The sequence below is a fragment of the Drosophila teissieri genome, chromosome 2L (assembly GCF_016746235.2).
Source record: "Drosophila teissieri strain GT53w chromosome 2L, Prin_Dtei_1.1, whole genome shotgun sequence".
NCBI classification, from domain to species: domain Eukaryota; kingdom Metazoa; phylum Arthropoda; class Insecta; order Diptera; family Drosophilidae; genus Drosophila; species Drosophila teissieri.
The window spans coordinates 2,370,475-2,387,019 of record NC_053029.1 but is presented as its reverse complement, the minus strand read 5'-3'; the positions used below and the strand labels follow the sequence as shown (position 1 = coordinate 2,387,019).

The following is a 16,545-nucleotide window of genomic DNA, read 5'->3' as shown; positions in this document are numbered from 1 at the left end:
AGATTTATGAAACTTGTTTTTCTCCGCATTAATAAGATATATTGCCATTATGGCTTTTTCAAAAACCGACTGAATCATAAGCCACGCTTATGGTTATTGAACTCTTGGCTACTTTGCTACTTTGCCATCCATTTTTGGCCACTCACCAATCTCGCAGTAGAAGCCACCCCAGCCATTTGGACACGAGCAGCGTCCACTTCTCAGGCATCTTCCATTGTTCTTGCACGGAATGAGCTTGCAGGTCTCCGAGTACTCGCATCGATCTCCCTTCGCGTATTCCGGGCAGATGCAGTGCGGCTGCAGCTTCTCGTCCAGCCAACAATGTCCGCCGGACTCGCAGGAATCTCCGCCACAAGCGGTGCCATCACAGTCTCGAATGTTGCGCGATTCTAATGGGCAGATGAATCAATAGATACTTATATACTTTCCACTATCCAGAGGATATAATTTTGGCTTTCAAGTGATGTAGATGGGTGTCTAAAAGTAGGTTCTTATCATCAGCTGTACTCACCCACAATGTTGGTTTCGTTGAGCACAATGCGCGTTCCACTGACCACCAAACCGCGGACACATCCCCTGAAGGGAATCGGGAATCCGGAGATGGCGTTGTGCGGCAGCTTGGACACATCCTTCAGCCCGCCAATGTAGAGCAGTGAGTCCGGCTCGACGAGCACCTCTGCCGAAGGAGCCAGGGCCGATGAGGCGCTGCCTTCCACCCACAGGGTCAGCCACCTGCCCCGCTGCGCCATCTTGATCTTGTGCCACTCGCCGATGGCCAGCATGCGCACGCTGCGCACCACAGTGACATGATTGCTGGGCCCGGAGATCCGGAACTCCACCACTCCGCCTTGCAGCGACAGCGACACGAATCCTATCTTCTTGTCCTGATTGTTGTTCAGGGTTCCGAAGTACAGCAGTAGGCCTCTCTCCGAGAGCGGGCGCAGTTGGAATTCGATGAAGAAGAACTGCACTCGATGGTGCTCCTCGAAGGACTTCGAACCCATCAGCGGAACTGGCGAGAAGCTGCGCTGCTTCTCCACCTCATTCAGCAGCTTCATCACAAAGTGGGTGCTCGGCGTGGTTATGGGCTTCGGGGGCATTAGCTTCTTGGTGAAGTTGCGGTAGCTGACCATTTGGGAGCGCTTGGCGCCCAGCTTGTCGCCGCCATCATACAGATATGGCCAGCGAACTGCCAGATAGGATCGTCTGCCAGTCAGGGAAACGTCGCTCAGGGAACGAATTACTACGGATTAAAGGGATTAAAGGGTGTTAAAATATATATAGCTCAGAGTGGTACTCCTTTATAAAGCTTATTACCTTCCTCGCAGTTTTTGCCCGTGCGTCCTACAGGACAATCGCATTCGTAGCCATTGACCAGCGGCACACAAGTGGCGTCCTCGTAGCATTTGTTGTTGAAGGAGTCGCAGGGATTCGTGGGCTGGGCACACAGTGGGCCATACCAGCCCTCCTGGCAGATGCAACTAATGTGAATCAAGAAAGAATTATGAACTTAAAATGGGGATTATAATTAGAGAGATCAAGAGAGGCGCTCACGTAAAGGTTGCTCCATGCTGCAGGCAGGCGCCATCGTGCTGGCAGGCGTGTCGATGGCATTCCCTGGTTCCACACTGACCCACGCCCCGACCTCTGACCCCACGCGTCTCCTGCAGGGGAACCGTGACCTGGCCCGCCCTCAGCTGCACATCGTATATGCAGCCCTGGAATCCCGAGTGCAGCGGCAAATCGTGCGGCAGCGTATTGAAATTGGCTATCTCGTGGCCGCCGAGATACAGAATGGGCAGCACATCCATTCGGCTGCCACTTCCGGGCGATCGACCCGTAATATTGAACTTTCCGTCCACCGAAAGCCAGGCCTGCCGTCCAATGCGGCCCACCTTAATCTCGTAGGGAACTCGTGGAGCATCCAGCCGGAAGTCAATGGGTTTCTGGGTGAAAATGCGACGTGGTCCGGCGCCCAGATTCCAGGTGAGCATTATGTAGCCCTGGATGAAGCTCACCGCCAGGTGATCGCTCTTCTCGTCGTGATAGCCCGACTGCCCAAAGAAGGCCAGCAGCGAAATCTGCGACATGGTCTGCGGCAGGATCTTGAAGCTCAGCTCCAGCGAATACTCCAGTGGAATCGGCACCGTGTAGGCCACAAACGAGGAGAGTCCATTGACGCTGCCGGAGAAGGAAGGCAGGGCCACCTCAAGATCTAAAAAAGAAATATTAAGAAAATATATATTAAATGAAAAGTATGTACTAGAGTGCTCATGACAGCATTACTAGTTGATGGACCAGTTTAAGGGTAACTTCTAATGGGTCTTCTGGATGGAGGAGTACTCACTGTGCTCGCAGTAGTGGCCGTGCTTGCCCAGCGGACACAGGCAGAGGTAACCGCTGCCCGGAAATTGTACGCAGGTCCCACCGTACTGGCACGGGTTGTCCTCGCACACGGATATCTCGCAGGTGGGTCCCATGTAGCCGGTGGGGCACTTGCACTTCCACTTCTCCGCCTTCTCGCCGTTCTCGTCCAGATCGTTGGTCTCGATCTTGATGCAGGCGGCGCCATTGCGGCAAGGACTCGATAGACAGGCCAATGAGCCGCATTCCGTAATGCCAAAGCCATCGAGGGCGTCCCTACACCGTAAAATATTCAGGAGAATTGGTTAGGAAGTTGCTTTTAGTATGAAAAGGTTTTAGAAAGTATAACACATAGTTAAATCACTCTCTAAACAAATTTGCAGGAATAATTAATAATCATAATAATATACAATGGCCTTTTGAAACCACTTGATCATTAGCAATGTTATTTCTCTCAGTGCAAAACTGGGACAGGGCCATGAGTTAGGTGTCGCAGCTAATTTCATGAGCTTGGCTAATTCAACATGCCAATACCGTGGACGGAGTGTCCTTTTCGCCATCCTTGCGCGCCATTTGACAAACAGCCCACAGCTGTCAGCGCTTTCGACACGGATGTGACCGCCCCCACCCGCCCCTGCCAGCCCCCCCTTGCGCCCATTTGTGGCCCCCTTTCGGCCCCGCCCCTCTGCATTTGGGCCATCTGTTTGTACTCGCGCTTTTATGAACGTTGCACACTGACGAATGGCTTCCGCATTCGCTGACAGGATGTCCTCATCCCCACCTCCCCATCATCGCCAGCCCCACCTCCAGCTCCTTTGAGATGTCCTTTTCATCGGGTTGGCTGCATTTTCAGTGGCAAACTTGGTAAGAGGCCATAATATATAAGCTTTTAGCAAGGCTATTTCTTTTATGCTGCAGAAGTTTCCTTGGCAAACCGACTTGAGGTCTAGCATGGTATTCGCTAGAACCTCTTGTGCATTTAAGATACTTAAAGACCTGTGCAAAGATAAACGCCTCAAAGAACCACTTGAAGTTTGCTTGATACAGCAAATAAAATTAGGGCTTAATTAGAACCATGGCTTCGTTTTACGTCCTACTTGCACTTTTGTTTATATTCGCCACTCCCATTGGACACATGCGAGTCCATTTGGTCCATGTGGTCGTCGGGTATTAGCCATATATTCCACATGTGCCACCTTCGCCCATTTCCACGTTTATCTTCGCACGTAAGCAGAGTTAATTTTTTCGTGTAGCGCGGAAGAAAAAACTTTTTAACGCCCGGTGGCCGTATAATCCGGCCATAACTGCAACTCCTCCAGGGCTTTCGCCACCTGCAACTTTGTGTGGCGGCATTTTGATGCTGCCATTTTATTCCCGCCCTTTCTGGCCTTCGGTTGCCTTTCTTTCGCCGGAAGAGTGTAAGCGGCATTAACATTTAAGAGATGCCCCCGCCGGAGATATATGCCTGCCCCAAACCCCCCAAATCCGCCCAAAAGAAGTCGTAACTTTCTGGGAGCTGTTCATTAGCCGGGGTGCAGCGATCAAAGAACATATTGGGAATACTCTATTATACTTAAATTAAATCTACCTCAGTATTAGCTAAGCTAAAGTAATATAGTATAGTAGGTAATCAATATAGTAAAGAGTGAGTTAGAATGCTGTATACTTGCTACTTTCCTTTGGGGTCTAAAGCGAAGGAAACTCACCCGAAAATCTCGCGAGCCTGTCCGTTGATGCGCAGCGTGTGGAGGCAGCCAGTGAAGCCGGTGCCACTTTGGGCCGGCGGCAGTTCGATAATCAGGCCAATCGGCGCCTGGGGCGCTCCGCCCAGGTGCAGCCAGGTGTTGAGGATGGCCTCCGGGGTGTGGAGGCGCGGCGGCAGGAGCTTCAGCCAGGTGGGCTGATCCCCGGACATGGCAAGCGTGTCGTTCACCAGCAGCGAGGCGTTGCAGTGTGTGTAATTCCGGCTGAAGTCCAATCTGCAAAAGGGACATTCGAGGCATTCTTTAGCGCTTCTACCTTTTACCTTTTTTTCTGCCTGCCTTTCACTTTTCAATCTATTTGCACTGTATGGCGTATGGTGCTGTAGTGCATCAAATATTTAATACCCCGCACTTTCCCTTTGGGGCGCGAGAGTGAGACTCCCTGCATTCCTGGCTTTTGGGACGACTTTTAAGAGGAAATTCTCGACATGCCGATGCGTGAAAATATTTATGACACCACAGTCCACCGTCCTGCCCGGCAGCTTCCCTCATCCACCGAAAAAAGGGTCCTGCCAGCAATCTGTTATCCTGGACTACCTTTTGCCAGTTGACCTTTCAGCGTAGGCAACTTTCCCAGAACCCCGAAATATTCGTTTACAGTGGTTTGCTTTTTGCCGGAAGAAGGTGGCCCAAAATCTAGGTCAGTCTTTTGCCAAATATCTTACCAATATATATATAAAATCAAGATCACTATTATTGCTATTCCACCAGCTGGAATTGGTATTCCAAATAATTATTTTAATTGATATTGAACCTAATTCCAGACCACTGTTTCGTGGCCATGTCCTTTGCCGCCCGCCCAGCAATTGCCCGTAATGTCAATCGACTGTCAAATTTTTGTTTCGCCTGCCCTGCGATGGTATGGCATTTTTTTACAGGTCCTTTGATGTGATGGGGGCAAAGGATATGATGGGGTTACTAGGGGGGGTTATTCTCGCCCCTCTGCAAAGAGGGCCGCCAGTTTTTATTGGCCCGCTTGGCCGAATGTCACCTGCTTTTATTTGAATGAGCTTTGTTCTGAGGCCTCATCCGCAGTATTTCTGATTTTATTCCTTGTCGGAGGAGTTTCCCCTTTTTCTGGGCTTGGGGATTGGGATGCCTGCTTGCCGATGGACGAACTGGGATTCATATCTTCGCGTTTATTGCATTTGAATGTGGATATTTTAATGCCAGAAAGCCAGCAAGCCAGTGCAGTAAATGCCTGCAGAAGGACACATGTTTTATTGTTATTTTATGGTGGCTGGATAAAGCTGTAAAAAGTTTCCCATATGCTGGCCAGATGGAAAAAGTTTTTCCCGATTGCATTTAGTTTTTACAACATGTGTAAAAATATATTTGACTGTGATTTTCCTTTTGTATCCTTTAACAGGAATTTTTATTGACATCTACTTGAAATACTTCTTTGTGCTCGTTAAATTAAATTTAGAAGTTTAAAGCACCCATATTTCATCCATAAGAAGTTTCGAAGCCCATTAGTTTAATACTTTGCAATTAATTACCGCTTCCTACAATTTATAGTTTCATTAACGAGCCAAAACCAAAAATCCAAACTTCCTTTCGATGCTGTTTAAAGTTCAATTAGCTGCACTTGAGTGAACAACAAATTAAATCAGCATTGTTTACATTGAAAGGAAGCTAATTTTTCGCGGGTGTGAGTGGGTGGAAAATCCCTGAATATAATTTATTGACACGGCCAATTGAATGCTATTGAAAAGTTCTTCGCTGCGGAAGCTGCAAAGGAAATCCATTCCAGCCATCCTAATTAATGAACTTAAGTCGGCAATTGTTTTAGTCAAATTCGCCATAATTAAAACGAAATTCCACGTCGAAGGCGGAAAGAAATGTGGCCGCAATTAGGCTCGACTAAGGCTAAGTATTATTGCTTTCTAATTACACTAATTGTGCGCAACACCAGTTCGATGTGGGTCCTTAAGTAAAATGTCAATTGTGCCGGGCATTAGGCTCATTAGAGAGTGGAGCTCTCACTGCCACTGCCCACTGGGTGAATTTCCCCAAAGGGAAACTATAGTTCATCGAAGTCCCAACATCGTCATCATCGTCATCGAGCTGCCCTGGGGCGAAAAGGTCCTTTTTGTTCCTTCTGCTCGGGCGATTAAGCACGCAAGCCAAATAAAAATAGGCAACGAACATAAATTTGTTGCTCGTAAATCCACTCGCCAGGCCGGAACACAAAAACAACACCCCAGAAAGCGAGGCAACGAAAGTAATATAATATAGCAGCACTGCAAAAAATTAGCACAAAGTAGTCCACATAACTTTAAATGCATTATAGAAGGAATAAAACCAATTGAGACAATTATAGCTTGATTGCTGTGATGATGTGACTTACTTTCTTATGAAGTGAAATATTATTATTATTTTGTATAATATTTTGGGGGCATATTTCTCTCTGTGCACCTATATATGGGACGATAGGGCCCTTAACATCGGACATCGGATCGCCCGGAGCAGGGACCAAGTGCTAAAAAGTAAATTTGTGGTCGATTCGATAGTCGTAAAATGTGAAAGTGTCCCCCCACTTTCGCTTTCTGTCCCCCTCTGGTGAATTATTTATATGGGCAGCCTTCTCGCTCACTCGTTGTCCTACTTTCGCTTTTATACATTTATTCCTTAATGTCCTGTTTATGCCAGCGATTCCTCTATCCTTGATTCGCCCCGGGAGTTGCGTATTCCCAGATTTGACGTTGGGCTTCGGCAAGTTGTATTTACCAAAAACGATTACATGGTAATGTTCCATATGCGTTTAACCCATCAATTTGATGGCAATTTTTAAGTAATTGCGCACAGCTGAATTGTAAACAACCCATTTTCCAGTTGGACAATTGAGTGATTATGACGACTTCAAGTGGCGTCCATTTGAATATTGCAGCAACTTTTGACGACCAGAAAGTCAACAGGTCGAAAGCAAGGATTGATTTATAAGTGGCTTAATAATCTAGAATAGAATTGTTGTCTGGCAATCAGTAAAACTTTTAAAACGCTATTATAGCTAAGCTTTTTGAGCGCACAATGCTCTATGTTACATCCGATGCAAGCCAAAATTCATTAAAACTTTATTTGCCATTGCAAATGTAATGCGCTGCGATAGTGGAAACATTTGAATAACTTTCAAGTCCGCTGCCTTCTTTTTTCTCCCATTTGGCCAGGAAATGTTAGTTAAACGATTAATTACGCACGAGTCCGCCCGCTCATCCCGTTAGCAAATGCGGTAAATTAAATTTTTCAACCGCGGCAAAATAAAAGAGGAGCCAGCCAGAAAAAATCTCCAACTAATTACGCATGGATGGCAGAAGTGGAAGCCCCGCAGGATTTAATGTTCGAGCAAATGGCCGAGCGGAAATGGGACGATGGAGGGAGGAAGTGGAGGGTCAGAGCACAGAAGAGGAGCTAAAAAAAAGTGCAATTTATTCTACACTTGAAGCATTATAATTTGTGGCCACGGCGGACGAACGGAGGATGAAATGGGATTCGACGGGGCCGCGTTTAATGGCCAATGGCCAATGTTCTGACCCAACCAACCGCCTGCTCCCTGACACTGACCCATATGCTGACCTCCACCTTGCCGCGTGCGCAGTTTAAAAAGTTAATTAACATGCCGCTAGTCGTCGTCCCCGCCCCACCTCCCCCTCAATCATCCGCAAAGTTGGGGTCGCGACCCGCACTTACATGCCTTCGTAACTGCACTGAGCAAAATGCTTGGTAGTTCGAGTGTAATTAGTTTACATTATATACTCATTTAGTTTGGTACTGATTGAGTTCAAAGTTAATTCAAAACCTCAATGAAAAGGGATGTAGATACCGAATAGTTCCCCGATTTTCCCCCAGTGCAGGCACATGCGTAATTGCATTCCGCAGTCGACACTTTTCACTTACTCAGCGCGAATGGTGATTTCGTGGCCGGTGTTCACCGGCGTTTCCAGTTCACTCAGCAGCATCGTCTGCAGTCCGCAGGAGAACTGGAACTGCATGAGTCCCTTCTGCAGGAAGAGGGCCATGTAGTGGCCACCCTTGGTGCCCTGCGCCGCCGCCAGCATGATCAGCCCGTTGGTGGCCCGCGTGCGTACCTTCAGCTGGATGTGCATCGGCAGAACGGCGTCCAAGGACTCGTGGCCCCCGATGTCCTTGTAGATGCGGTGCGACACATAGGAGTCGCCGGAGAAGGCGGCATTCCGGATGATAATGGGCAGCTCGCAAAGTGGGCCCTGGCGGTCAAAGCGACAGACACACTGAAAGAAATGGTAAAAATTATAAGTATATGGCTTAAAATGAAACTAAATACGAAGGAGCAACCTGTTTTTGTCGTGATAGCAACTCATTAAAAATCGTTACTTTAATAGCTACCCAAGAGTTTCTCTTACACAACGCACATACTTTCGAGTAGCTACAAAATACTTGCAGCTCGAACTTTGCACTACAACTTATGGGAAAGTACCACCGAGTCGCGGAACGAAAGTTGAACAATTTTAATTTAATTTCGATCCACACTACTTCGGAAAGGCGACGACTTCTGGTCGCTTTTCAATAAGGAAAGCACGTTCCAAAAATGCCAATAAATTGAAAAGTAATATGAATTAACTTTTTGCCTCTGCGCGGCATGGACTTTGCCGTCGTCTTGCCTTTCGACTGGTCCATTGTTCTGGCTTTCATAATTTATGCCGCAGCAAGGGACGACTGCAAGTGCCACCAGAAAACTGCAACAAGCGGGGCAAGAAAAACAGGGGTCAGGGAAAGGGGCAACGAAAAGGAGCCACTGAAAGTTTTCCCCGATTTTTCCACGCCGCCCCGCAAATTGAGCAAATTAAGTGGCGGGAAGTCGGGGGGGAAAATGGAAAGGCAGCGCAACAGTCACGTTGGACAATGCCTTTGGTGGGGGCGCTGAAATGACAACCTCTTAATGGGAAGTCCTCCATATGGTATTATAGTAGGAAGTGGTCTGATGTTGCGTACAGCTGCACCCTCCAAAAATTAACCTTAAATTACCGTTGAAAGCCATAAATTGGTGGCTTTATATATAAGCTACTAGTATATGCATAGACAGGTAGTGAAATCGAAATGACTGTCATTTACACACTTAAAGTTCTAAATATACTTTGTTTGTACTTTATGGTTAATAAAACTAGCATAGCTATATATTTATGCCGCCTGTTCTGCGTTTATCTTTCAATCTGTAAGGACAATATCCAAGCTTAAACAGGCGAAAACCCTTTTGCAGCCTCCCTGCTGCTCAGCGGAAATACCAAATCCCAGAACAGTGTTAAATGCTGGAGCTTACAATGGCTCAGATGGTTTTTTACCACCGATTTCTTTCTTCTGGGCAACGAATTTCCGCTGTTCCTGTTTTTATTCCCACGCTTCGTTTGTCGGTGGGAAAACATTAAAATCGCCTCCTGCTGGGATGATGTTTTCCATCACACACCGCGTGCAAATTCGCTTTGAGGCCAGGACGCCAGTTCATATCACCATTTCGTAGCATACTTTTCAGCGCATGCTGACCTTGAAAAGATGTATTAAAAAGTTTGCTTTTCTACAAAGCTTTGCAAAGGCGCAGGCAGCCTTCATAACAATTATTTGAAGTGTTTGCTGGCAGTTTATTCGCGAACTTTGTTCTTGTTTGCCCAACTTCGCGTTAGTGCCTCTCTTGTTAGACAAATGAGGCTGTGCTTGTGTGGGTTTTTGGGGAGAAAAAAGTGGGTGGGAGAAAGTTGTGGGTGGTGCTAAGTATCGAGGGGGCCCTAGTGGCCTGAATTTAGTTTTCGCACATTTTAGCCGACTCTGTTTGCTCTCTCTTTTTTTTTTTTTTGTTTGCCTCCACTCGCATGTGCCCTGCCAACAGGAAACATTTTAATTAAAGCTTTTGACCTTGCGGCATTTGGCTGGCTGGCGCATAATGAATGTTGGCCAGCAAGAAATGAAATAATATGTAACGAAATGAGCCAGGGGAAAACATGTGGCAGATTTAAGATTCAAATACGTGCGGTTGGAGTGAAAACGGAAATGAGTCTCGTCTAACGAGGGCAAATATGAATATTGCATGGATCTTAAATTTAAAGATTTTAAGAGGATTTTCATGGTTTACCTATGCCCTTATTCATTTTCGTTAAAAGAGTAGCGAAAGACAGCGAATGGAACTTTAATGAGTTTACTTTACTTTAATGATTAATAAAACTTAATCTTACTTTTATTTATTAAAATTATAGATATAACTATAACTAGTTTAAAGTAAATAGTTTCTGTAACAGCTTGTTGGTGAATTAAGTTGGTTTCCCACTAAATAAGTGAGAGCTCTGAATTCCAGCAGATTTCCCGAGATCCTCGGGAAATGTCCCTTTTCCCCATTTGCGTTTCATTGCGTTGGCCAGAGAAAATTAATTGTAACACGCCAATGGAAATGTCAACGGGCAAATGCCTGGAATGGCCTGAATGACAGAAGTGCACTTCTCGAGCAGGACGATGGAGGGGGTGGGAAAAGCTGGCGGGGGGAAAAGCTGGCTGGGAAATGGGAAACGAGTCTGTGGAGGATGCATTAAGTCGGGGAGACATGTGGCGGTGATGGAGGAGCCTAAAAGGGCTCAACAAAGTTTTCATTAGTGGCATTGGCGGTGGCAAAAGCAACGCAATGCAGACAGTAGACACACTGAGCCTCGGGAAAATTGGGCGAGGGAGTGGAAAATGGAGGGGGCGGGGCGGTAGCGGGGCGCTCAGAAGCCAGGCAAACATTTTCCAAAACCAAAAACTCGGCGGGGTAGCACTTGAAATGTGCTTAATGCCACTTTACGAGTGACTTTCGCCGAGTGCGAGTGCCACTTTGCCTGCACTTCGCCCATGCCACGCCCCCCATTTTCCCACCCTTTCCCCCCGCATTTCCCACACTCGCCTAACCAATATGACAGCTGACATATGTAAGTGTATGTCTGTCGCTCTGCCAGTCTGTTTTTTGTCTCTTTATGCGAATGCAAAAGGCGAAATGGAAGGAGATGGCAAATCAGCGAGCACTGAGGAAAAGTTCGCCAGAATCCTTGAAATCAAAATACTTCACAGGGTTTCCAGATCACTTATAAAGATGTCTTAAAGTATGCAATAGCATATATTGAATTTTAAATTTGCAGCATACTTTCACACACCTTCTTACCAGTTTCTTTTTTAAGTGCATTAGAATAGTGAATCTGAAAGCGAAGAGTGTGTGAGTGTGTGAATGCAGTGAGTGTTTGCTCAGTTAGTTAAATTACTTGGCAACAATAAAGTGGCATATGCTCTGTGAAATAATTTCCCCTCACACCTTTTCCCTCTTTGCCTTAGTTTTTTGGACTGCATTAGTGTGAGTGAGTGTGTGAGTGTGTCGCACAACAACAAATTCATCCTGCGGTGGAGTGTCACTCACTCAAGCGCTAAATTTATTATGAAAATTTAATTTTTCTTCTTGTTAGCTTGTTGGCCACATGCGGCGGCTTTTCATCCCCTGTACTTTTCCTGTTTCCCCGGCTTTTCCGCGTTTTTGTGTGTGGGCTGCCGTGATTCATAGGTACACTTTGGAGATCTACGTGTGCAGCAAGTAAAGTTTGTAAATAAATTGCCAGCTGGCTTTGCCAACTCATTAACTGGGTCTGAAGAATAAATTAGTTGCTGGGAACTAAGCATGTTATTCCTTTATCTGAAACTATTTATTTATTTAATTACACGGTATACTAACGGGGGTTTCAAAGCATGCACTCCATTGGATAGAAAGATATCCACCCTTTTTAACTCTATTTGCAGGTCATATGTATATTCAAGCAAGTCTGATCATATTGGCCCCACGTTTTGGTCGTAAAAAACTGAAACTGCATGTGGTGCTACTAATTTGGCCAACGGGGAGTGCATGTTGACATATTAATGGCTGTGTATATAGTGTTTGCGGTGTGTGGAGATACTTTGACCTTCAAAAGGGGATGAATACTAAATTGATAAAGGCTGAGGGTGACCAGCACATGGTCATTGGTGAGAATTTGTTGGCCATGTTAATACTTAATGGCCCAAACCATTTTCAACTGATTTTATTGCTTTAACAAGTATCTGTTGAAACTGTGTTAATTCGTCGGACTAATTGGTTGCACAGTTGGCAGGAAACTCGGTGTCCACTATCAGTTTGCAGCCGAAAGTTCAACAAAAATAGCTATGAAATCATTTGAGAACAATTTTCCGGTTATTTGCAGGCATTTGGAATTTGTTTCGTGCCTCCCTGGCAAATGAACATGTGTGCTAGTTACATGTAATGGCTTTCAGTTTGCCGTCGACGCCCGAAAATTCGATATTTGCTCCCTTGTTCGGTTATATTTTCAGCTTCTTGCTGCTTTTTTTTCGGAGGGGCTAAAATTACCACAAGTATTTTCATAAATAGTTGAATAGGCCTGCCATTGTTGGCTGTTGGCCTAACTGGAAGTACTGCGAAGGGCTTTTGTGGTTTCGCCTGGCGAACATTTTCTTCGGCATTTTGTTATTTGCTGTCTGATTTTATACCTGGAAATTTCCTCTTTTTAATGCCTCTGTTATTTCCAAGGTTTTTAAGTATTCATTTACAAGAGGAATTGGCATTTCTGGTAACTTACAGCTAGCCGATTGCAAAAATGGAAGATAAAAAGAGAATACAGAGATGGGAAATATCGAGGCAATTTCTGGCTGAACTTTGATTTTGATTAGAGAAGGATTAGGCGCTTAAACTTTCGAAATAATGAATTAAACAACAGCCTCAACTAAAGGCGTCCGAAGTTAGTTTTCGAATTGAACGCATAGCTTCTAACAGATTTTTTCTAAGCCATAGCTAGAAAGTATTAACGTAAATTGGACTGGAATAATTTCCACATGCAGCCAGCAGTTATTTCGATTATTTCACTCCCCGTTGGCCTAGCAACAATCTGCTTACAAGTACTACCTGCTCCACCTCTGACCCACCAAATAGGTGATTATTTATGTAGAAGTGGAGCACATCTGAGTATCCGTATCTGCATCTCCATCGGAACGTGGGCAGCTGTGGGGTCCTTTCAGGTTGTCAATTTGCAAATTTAGTTGGCGCCAGTGCATCGCCTGTGGGCGTGGCCGTTGAGTTCGTAATGCTAATGCCCTCGTTTGCCGTGTATCCTATTAAAGGGTTAAAGCTTCTCGGATTGCACGGACTGTAAATTGTAGTTACAGTGTTGCTCACTTGCAAGCCGGCGACAGAGTTGCTGGCGTTGTAATAATTTAGCCAGTGATGGTTGCTTAGATATTTTACTATACTAATAAACTAAGTACTTTTCAAGTAGTTACATAACTATTTATATTTGCTAAGGAAAAACCGCTGATGAAACTTTTCGGTTACTATAAAAATGTGTACTCTATCTAGTACACAAGTTTGTAACCTTTTTTACGGTCTTAAGGGCATTGGTTTAGTCCGTTTCCAAATGCCTCACCAATTACTGGGTGTATTTACCTATTGCCTAGGCAATTGCAGCTCTGGCTGGCATATTTAATGACTTATTAATGGTCGATGGGTGGAATCGGAGCCCGGAGGCGCTCAACTCCAGCACGGCCAATTAGCAACTCAATGGGGTTGAAAATTGTGAAGTTGACTGCTCACACAATCCGCTCCGCAGGATGCCTCGCTTTACCTAGTTTTTGGTTGTTCTGCTTGTTTTTGCCATCGAACAAACAACTCGATTTAGTAGAGGTGCCAAAGAGCTGGGGTGCCTATCGATTGACCTACTGAGACTGGCTACAGTTTGAGAAAATATTAATAAGGATAGCGAATCGATTAAAAATGGATGAAGGAAAGAGAAAACTACGTCCATAAAACTTTCAGATATCAAAATATTATGCATAATATTACAATACTATAGATCGAACCCATTCCAATATATTCTTATGCTGCTCCAAACATTTGGGAAACTTTTCTTGGAGTGTTCTTATTCAATTGCCACTCACCCGCGATCCTTCGGATGTGGTTACGCAGGTGCCGCCGTTGTAGCAGCCCAGCTTGATGCAATCGACATCGCCTGCCTTCTCCTCGGGAACTCCGCCGGATCCCCTGCCGCCGGTGGACACCGCATTGCTGCCCTCCACCTCCTCGCTGCTCTCAATGACCACCGATGGCTTCGTTTGGGAGGCCGTGGGCGGTCCATCGGGAGTGGTGTAAACATTTATGCCCGACGTCGGTGGCGGTAAAGTTTGTGCGGATTGTGTGGATGGCGGAGTGGGTGGTATCGTGGGCGGTGGTAGGGTCACCGGAGGCAGGGTAACGGGCGGTAGAGTGGGTGGCAGTGTGGGTGGCTCGGTAGCCACAAATGGAGGCGGAGATGGAGGAGCGGTAGTCGCTGGAGGAATAGGAGCTGTCGTGGCTGCTGGTGGTGCTTGGGTTCCGAGTGGTGCAATCGTAGCGGGCACCAGCACAGGAACCACAGTTGTCTCGGCCGGAACAAAAGGCGCCTCTGTGGTCACCACGCCAGGTTCCTGCACTCCAATCAGGTCCTCTGTTTGCAACGGATGTCCGGTGGTCAGTTCCACCGGCTGTGGTGGTGTGGTGACCTCGTCATGATGATGATGGTGATGGTGCTCGTCTTCTTCGAGTGGCTGCAGAGTGGTGCCTTCGGCTTCGTGGTGCGGATGATGGTGGTGGTGATGGTGGGTAGTCGGTACTCCAGTGGTTGTGATCAGCGAGGGTATGGCTTCATTGGAATCCAGTATGGTGACCACAATTTGGGGCGTGTGCGGAGTGGCCAACTCAACGGATGAGTCCTCAGTGGGTGAGGTGGTGGTGACCCCTGCCGGTGGTTGCACTGTGGTGAATCTGCCGGCACTCGTTCGATGTGTGGTGATCAGCACCTCCGCCGGATACTCCGTGAAGAAGGGAGCCGCCGTGGTGGGCACCTCCGTCCACAGGTGGTGCGTCGAGGCAGTCGTTTCCACCACATCCAGTGGTGGCTCTGGCGCAAATGTTGGTCTGGGCACCGGCACCACACCTCGGGTGGTGGTTTCCGGCAATGGAGTGGGTGTGACATAGTCTATGGAGATGCTGGTTTCGATCGTAGTGACTCTCTGCACGAAAACGGGAGCTGGTGTGGTGACCACCTCCACTGATTCCGAACTGCTACTGCTGCCGGATGACGCAATGTCCACCGAAATTGTGATACTGGGCGCTGCCGTGGGTCGCACGGTGGTGAGCTCTTCCATGCCACTCTCACTTTTGCTGCCACTCACATCGAAGTGCGGCACAGTGGTGTACTCCTCGGAGGTAACCACTTCTCCGGAACTCTCCGACGAGGCAGGGGTTTGAGGCTTTCCTGGTAACGGAGGCAAGGTGGTGAAGATGCTGGGAGATTCCTCCGAAGAACTGGAGGAGCTGCTTGCTGGTGGTCGCGCTGTGGTTCCCGGTATTATTTCCTCCACCGTTTCCGATTCCGATTCCGACTCCGATTCGGGTTGCGGCTTAGGTGCTGGTTCTTGTTCGGACTCGGATTCAGGTGCGGGTTGTGCTGGAGCCGCCGTAGTTTGCTCCACAGATATGCTGTGACTATCGCTTTCGGGGGGCGCCACAGTCGGTGTTTTTATCTCCACGGAAACGCCTTCCTCGGATGAAGAAGTGGATGATGAAGATAACACAGAGGTGACCACTTCCGCAGGAGCAGATGTGGTAACCACTATAATCTCCACCTCTTCTGAAACCCTGGGTGGCGGCACCGTTGTCTCTGGCGGCGTGACGGGCGTCACTGTGGGCGGTGCCATTGTGGATGTGGTGGTGGTTCGCCGTGGCGGAGCTTGCGTGGCCGGCGCCGTGTAGTTGCAGTCCAAGGACTCCTCGCCCACCACCAGGCACTCGCAGAGCATGCCGGTCAACAGAGGTGGACACGAGCAGGAGAAGGTGTCCACACCGTCGATGCAAACACCACCATTCATGCACCGCGGACCCAATTGGCACTCGTCGTACTGGTACTCACACTTCTCGCCATGGTAGTCGGGCACACAATAGCACGTGGGCACACCCTCCTCCATCAGGCACAGGGCATTATTCTGGCACGGATTGTCCGCACAGATGAGTATCTCCTCCTCGCAGTTGATGCCCGTGTAGCCCATGGGACAGGCGCAGGCATAGGCCGCCAGCTTGTCCACGCAGACGCCTCCGTTCTGGCAGGGCGACGAGGCGCACTCGTTGATCTCCTCCTGGCAAATCCGACCGTGCCAGCCCGCCGGACAGTCGCAGGTGAACTCCAGCCCGGGACCCTCGATGCACTCGCCACCGTGCTGGCAACGAGCTCCAGTTCCTGGAAAGCATACAAAAATAAGTTAAATAAAGTAAATAATTATGGTTAGATTCTCTTGTTGTAAAGAAACGGTTATAAGTACCACCTTTACTAAGTTCCGTTGAATGCCTGCTGCATTTGCTAAATAAATC

At 47.4% G+C, this 16,545-nt stretch overlaps 2 protein-coding genes across 2 annotated transcripts in view; one reads left to right on the top strand and one right to left on the bottom strand.

The window, feature by feature from the left end:
- The window catches only part of LOC122626289 (MKRN2 opposite strand protein), a 48,877-nt gene that overhangs the window by 2,481 nt on the left and 29,851 nt on the right, over positions 1 to 16,545 (top strand).
- The window catches only part of LOC122626287 (protein eyes shut), a 36,049-nt gene that overhangs the window by 4,408 nt on the left and 15,096 nt on the right, over positions 1 to 16,545 (bottom strand). Inside the window, exons 4-11 of the mRNA XM_043806484.1 lie at positions 14,082 to 16,414; positions 8,022 to 8,374; positions 4,071 to 4,343; positions 2,348 to 2,640; positions 1,555 to 2,215; positions 1,318 to 1,481; positions 512 to 1,243; positions 147 to 389 (exon numbers count right to left, since the gene is read on the bottom strand). Of these exons, the coding sequence (XP_043662419.1) occupies positions 147 to 389; positions 512 to 1,243; positions 1,318 to 1,481; positions 1,555 to 2,215; positions 2,348 to 2,640; positions 4,071 to 4,343; positions 8,022 to 8,374; positions 14,082 to 16,414 (5,052 nt within the window). The remainder of the gene's footprint in view (positions 1 to 146; positions 390 to 511; positions 1,244 to 1,317; positions 1,482 to 1,554; positions 2,216 to 2,347; positions 2,641 to 4,070; positions 4,344 to 8,021; positions 8,375 to 14,081; positions 16,415 to 16,545) is intronic.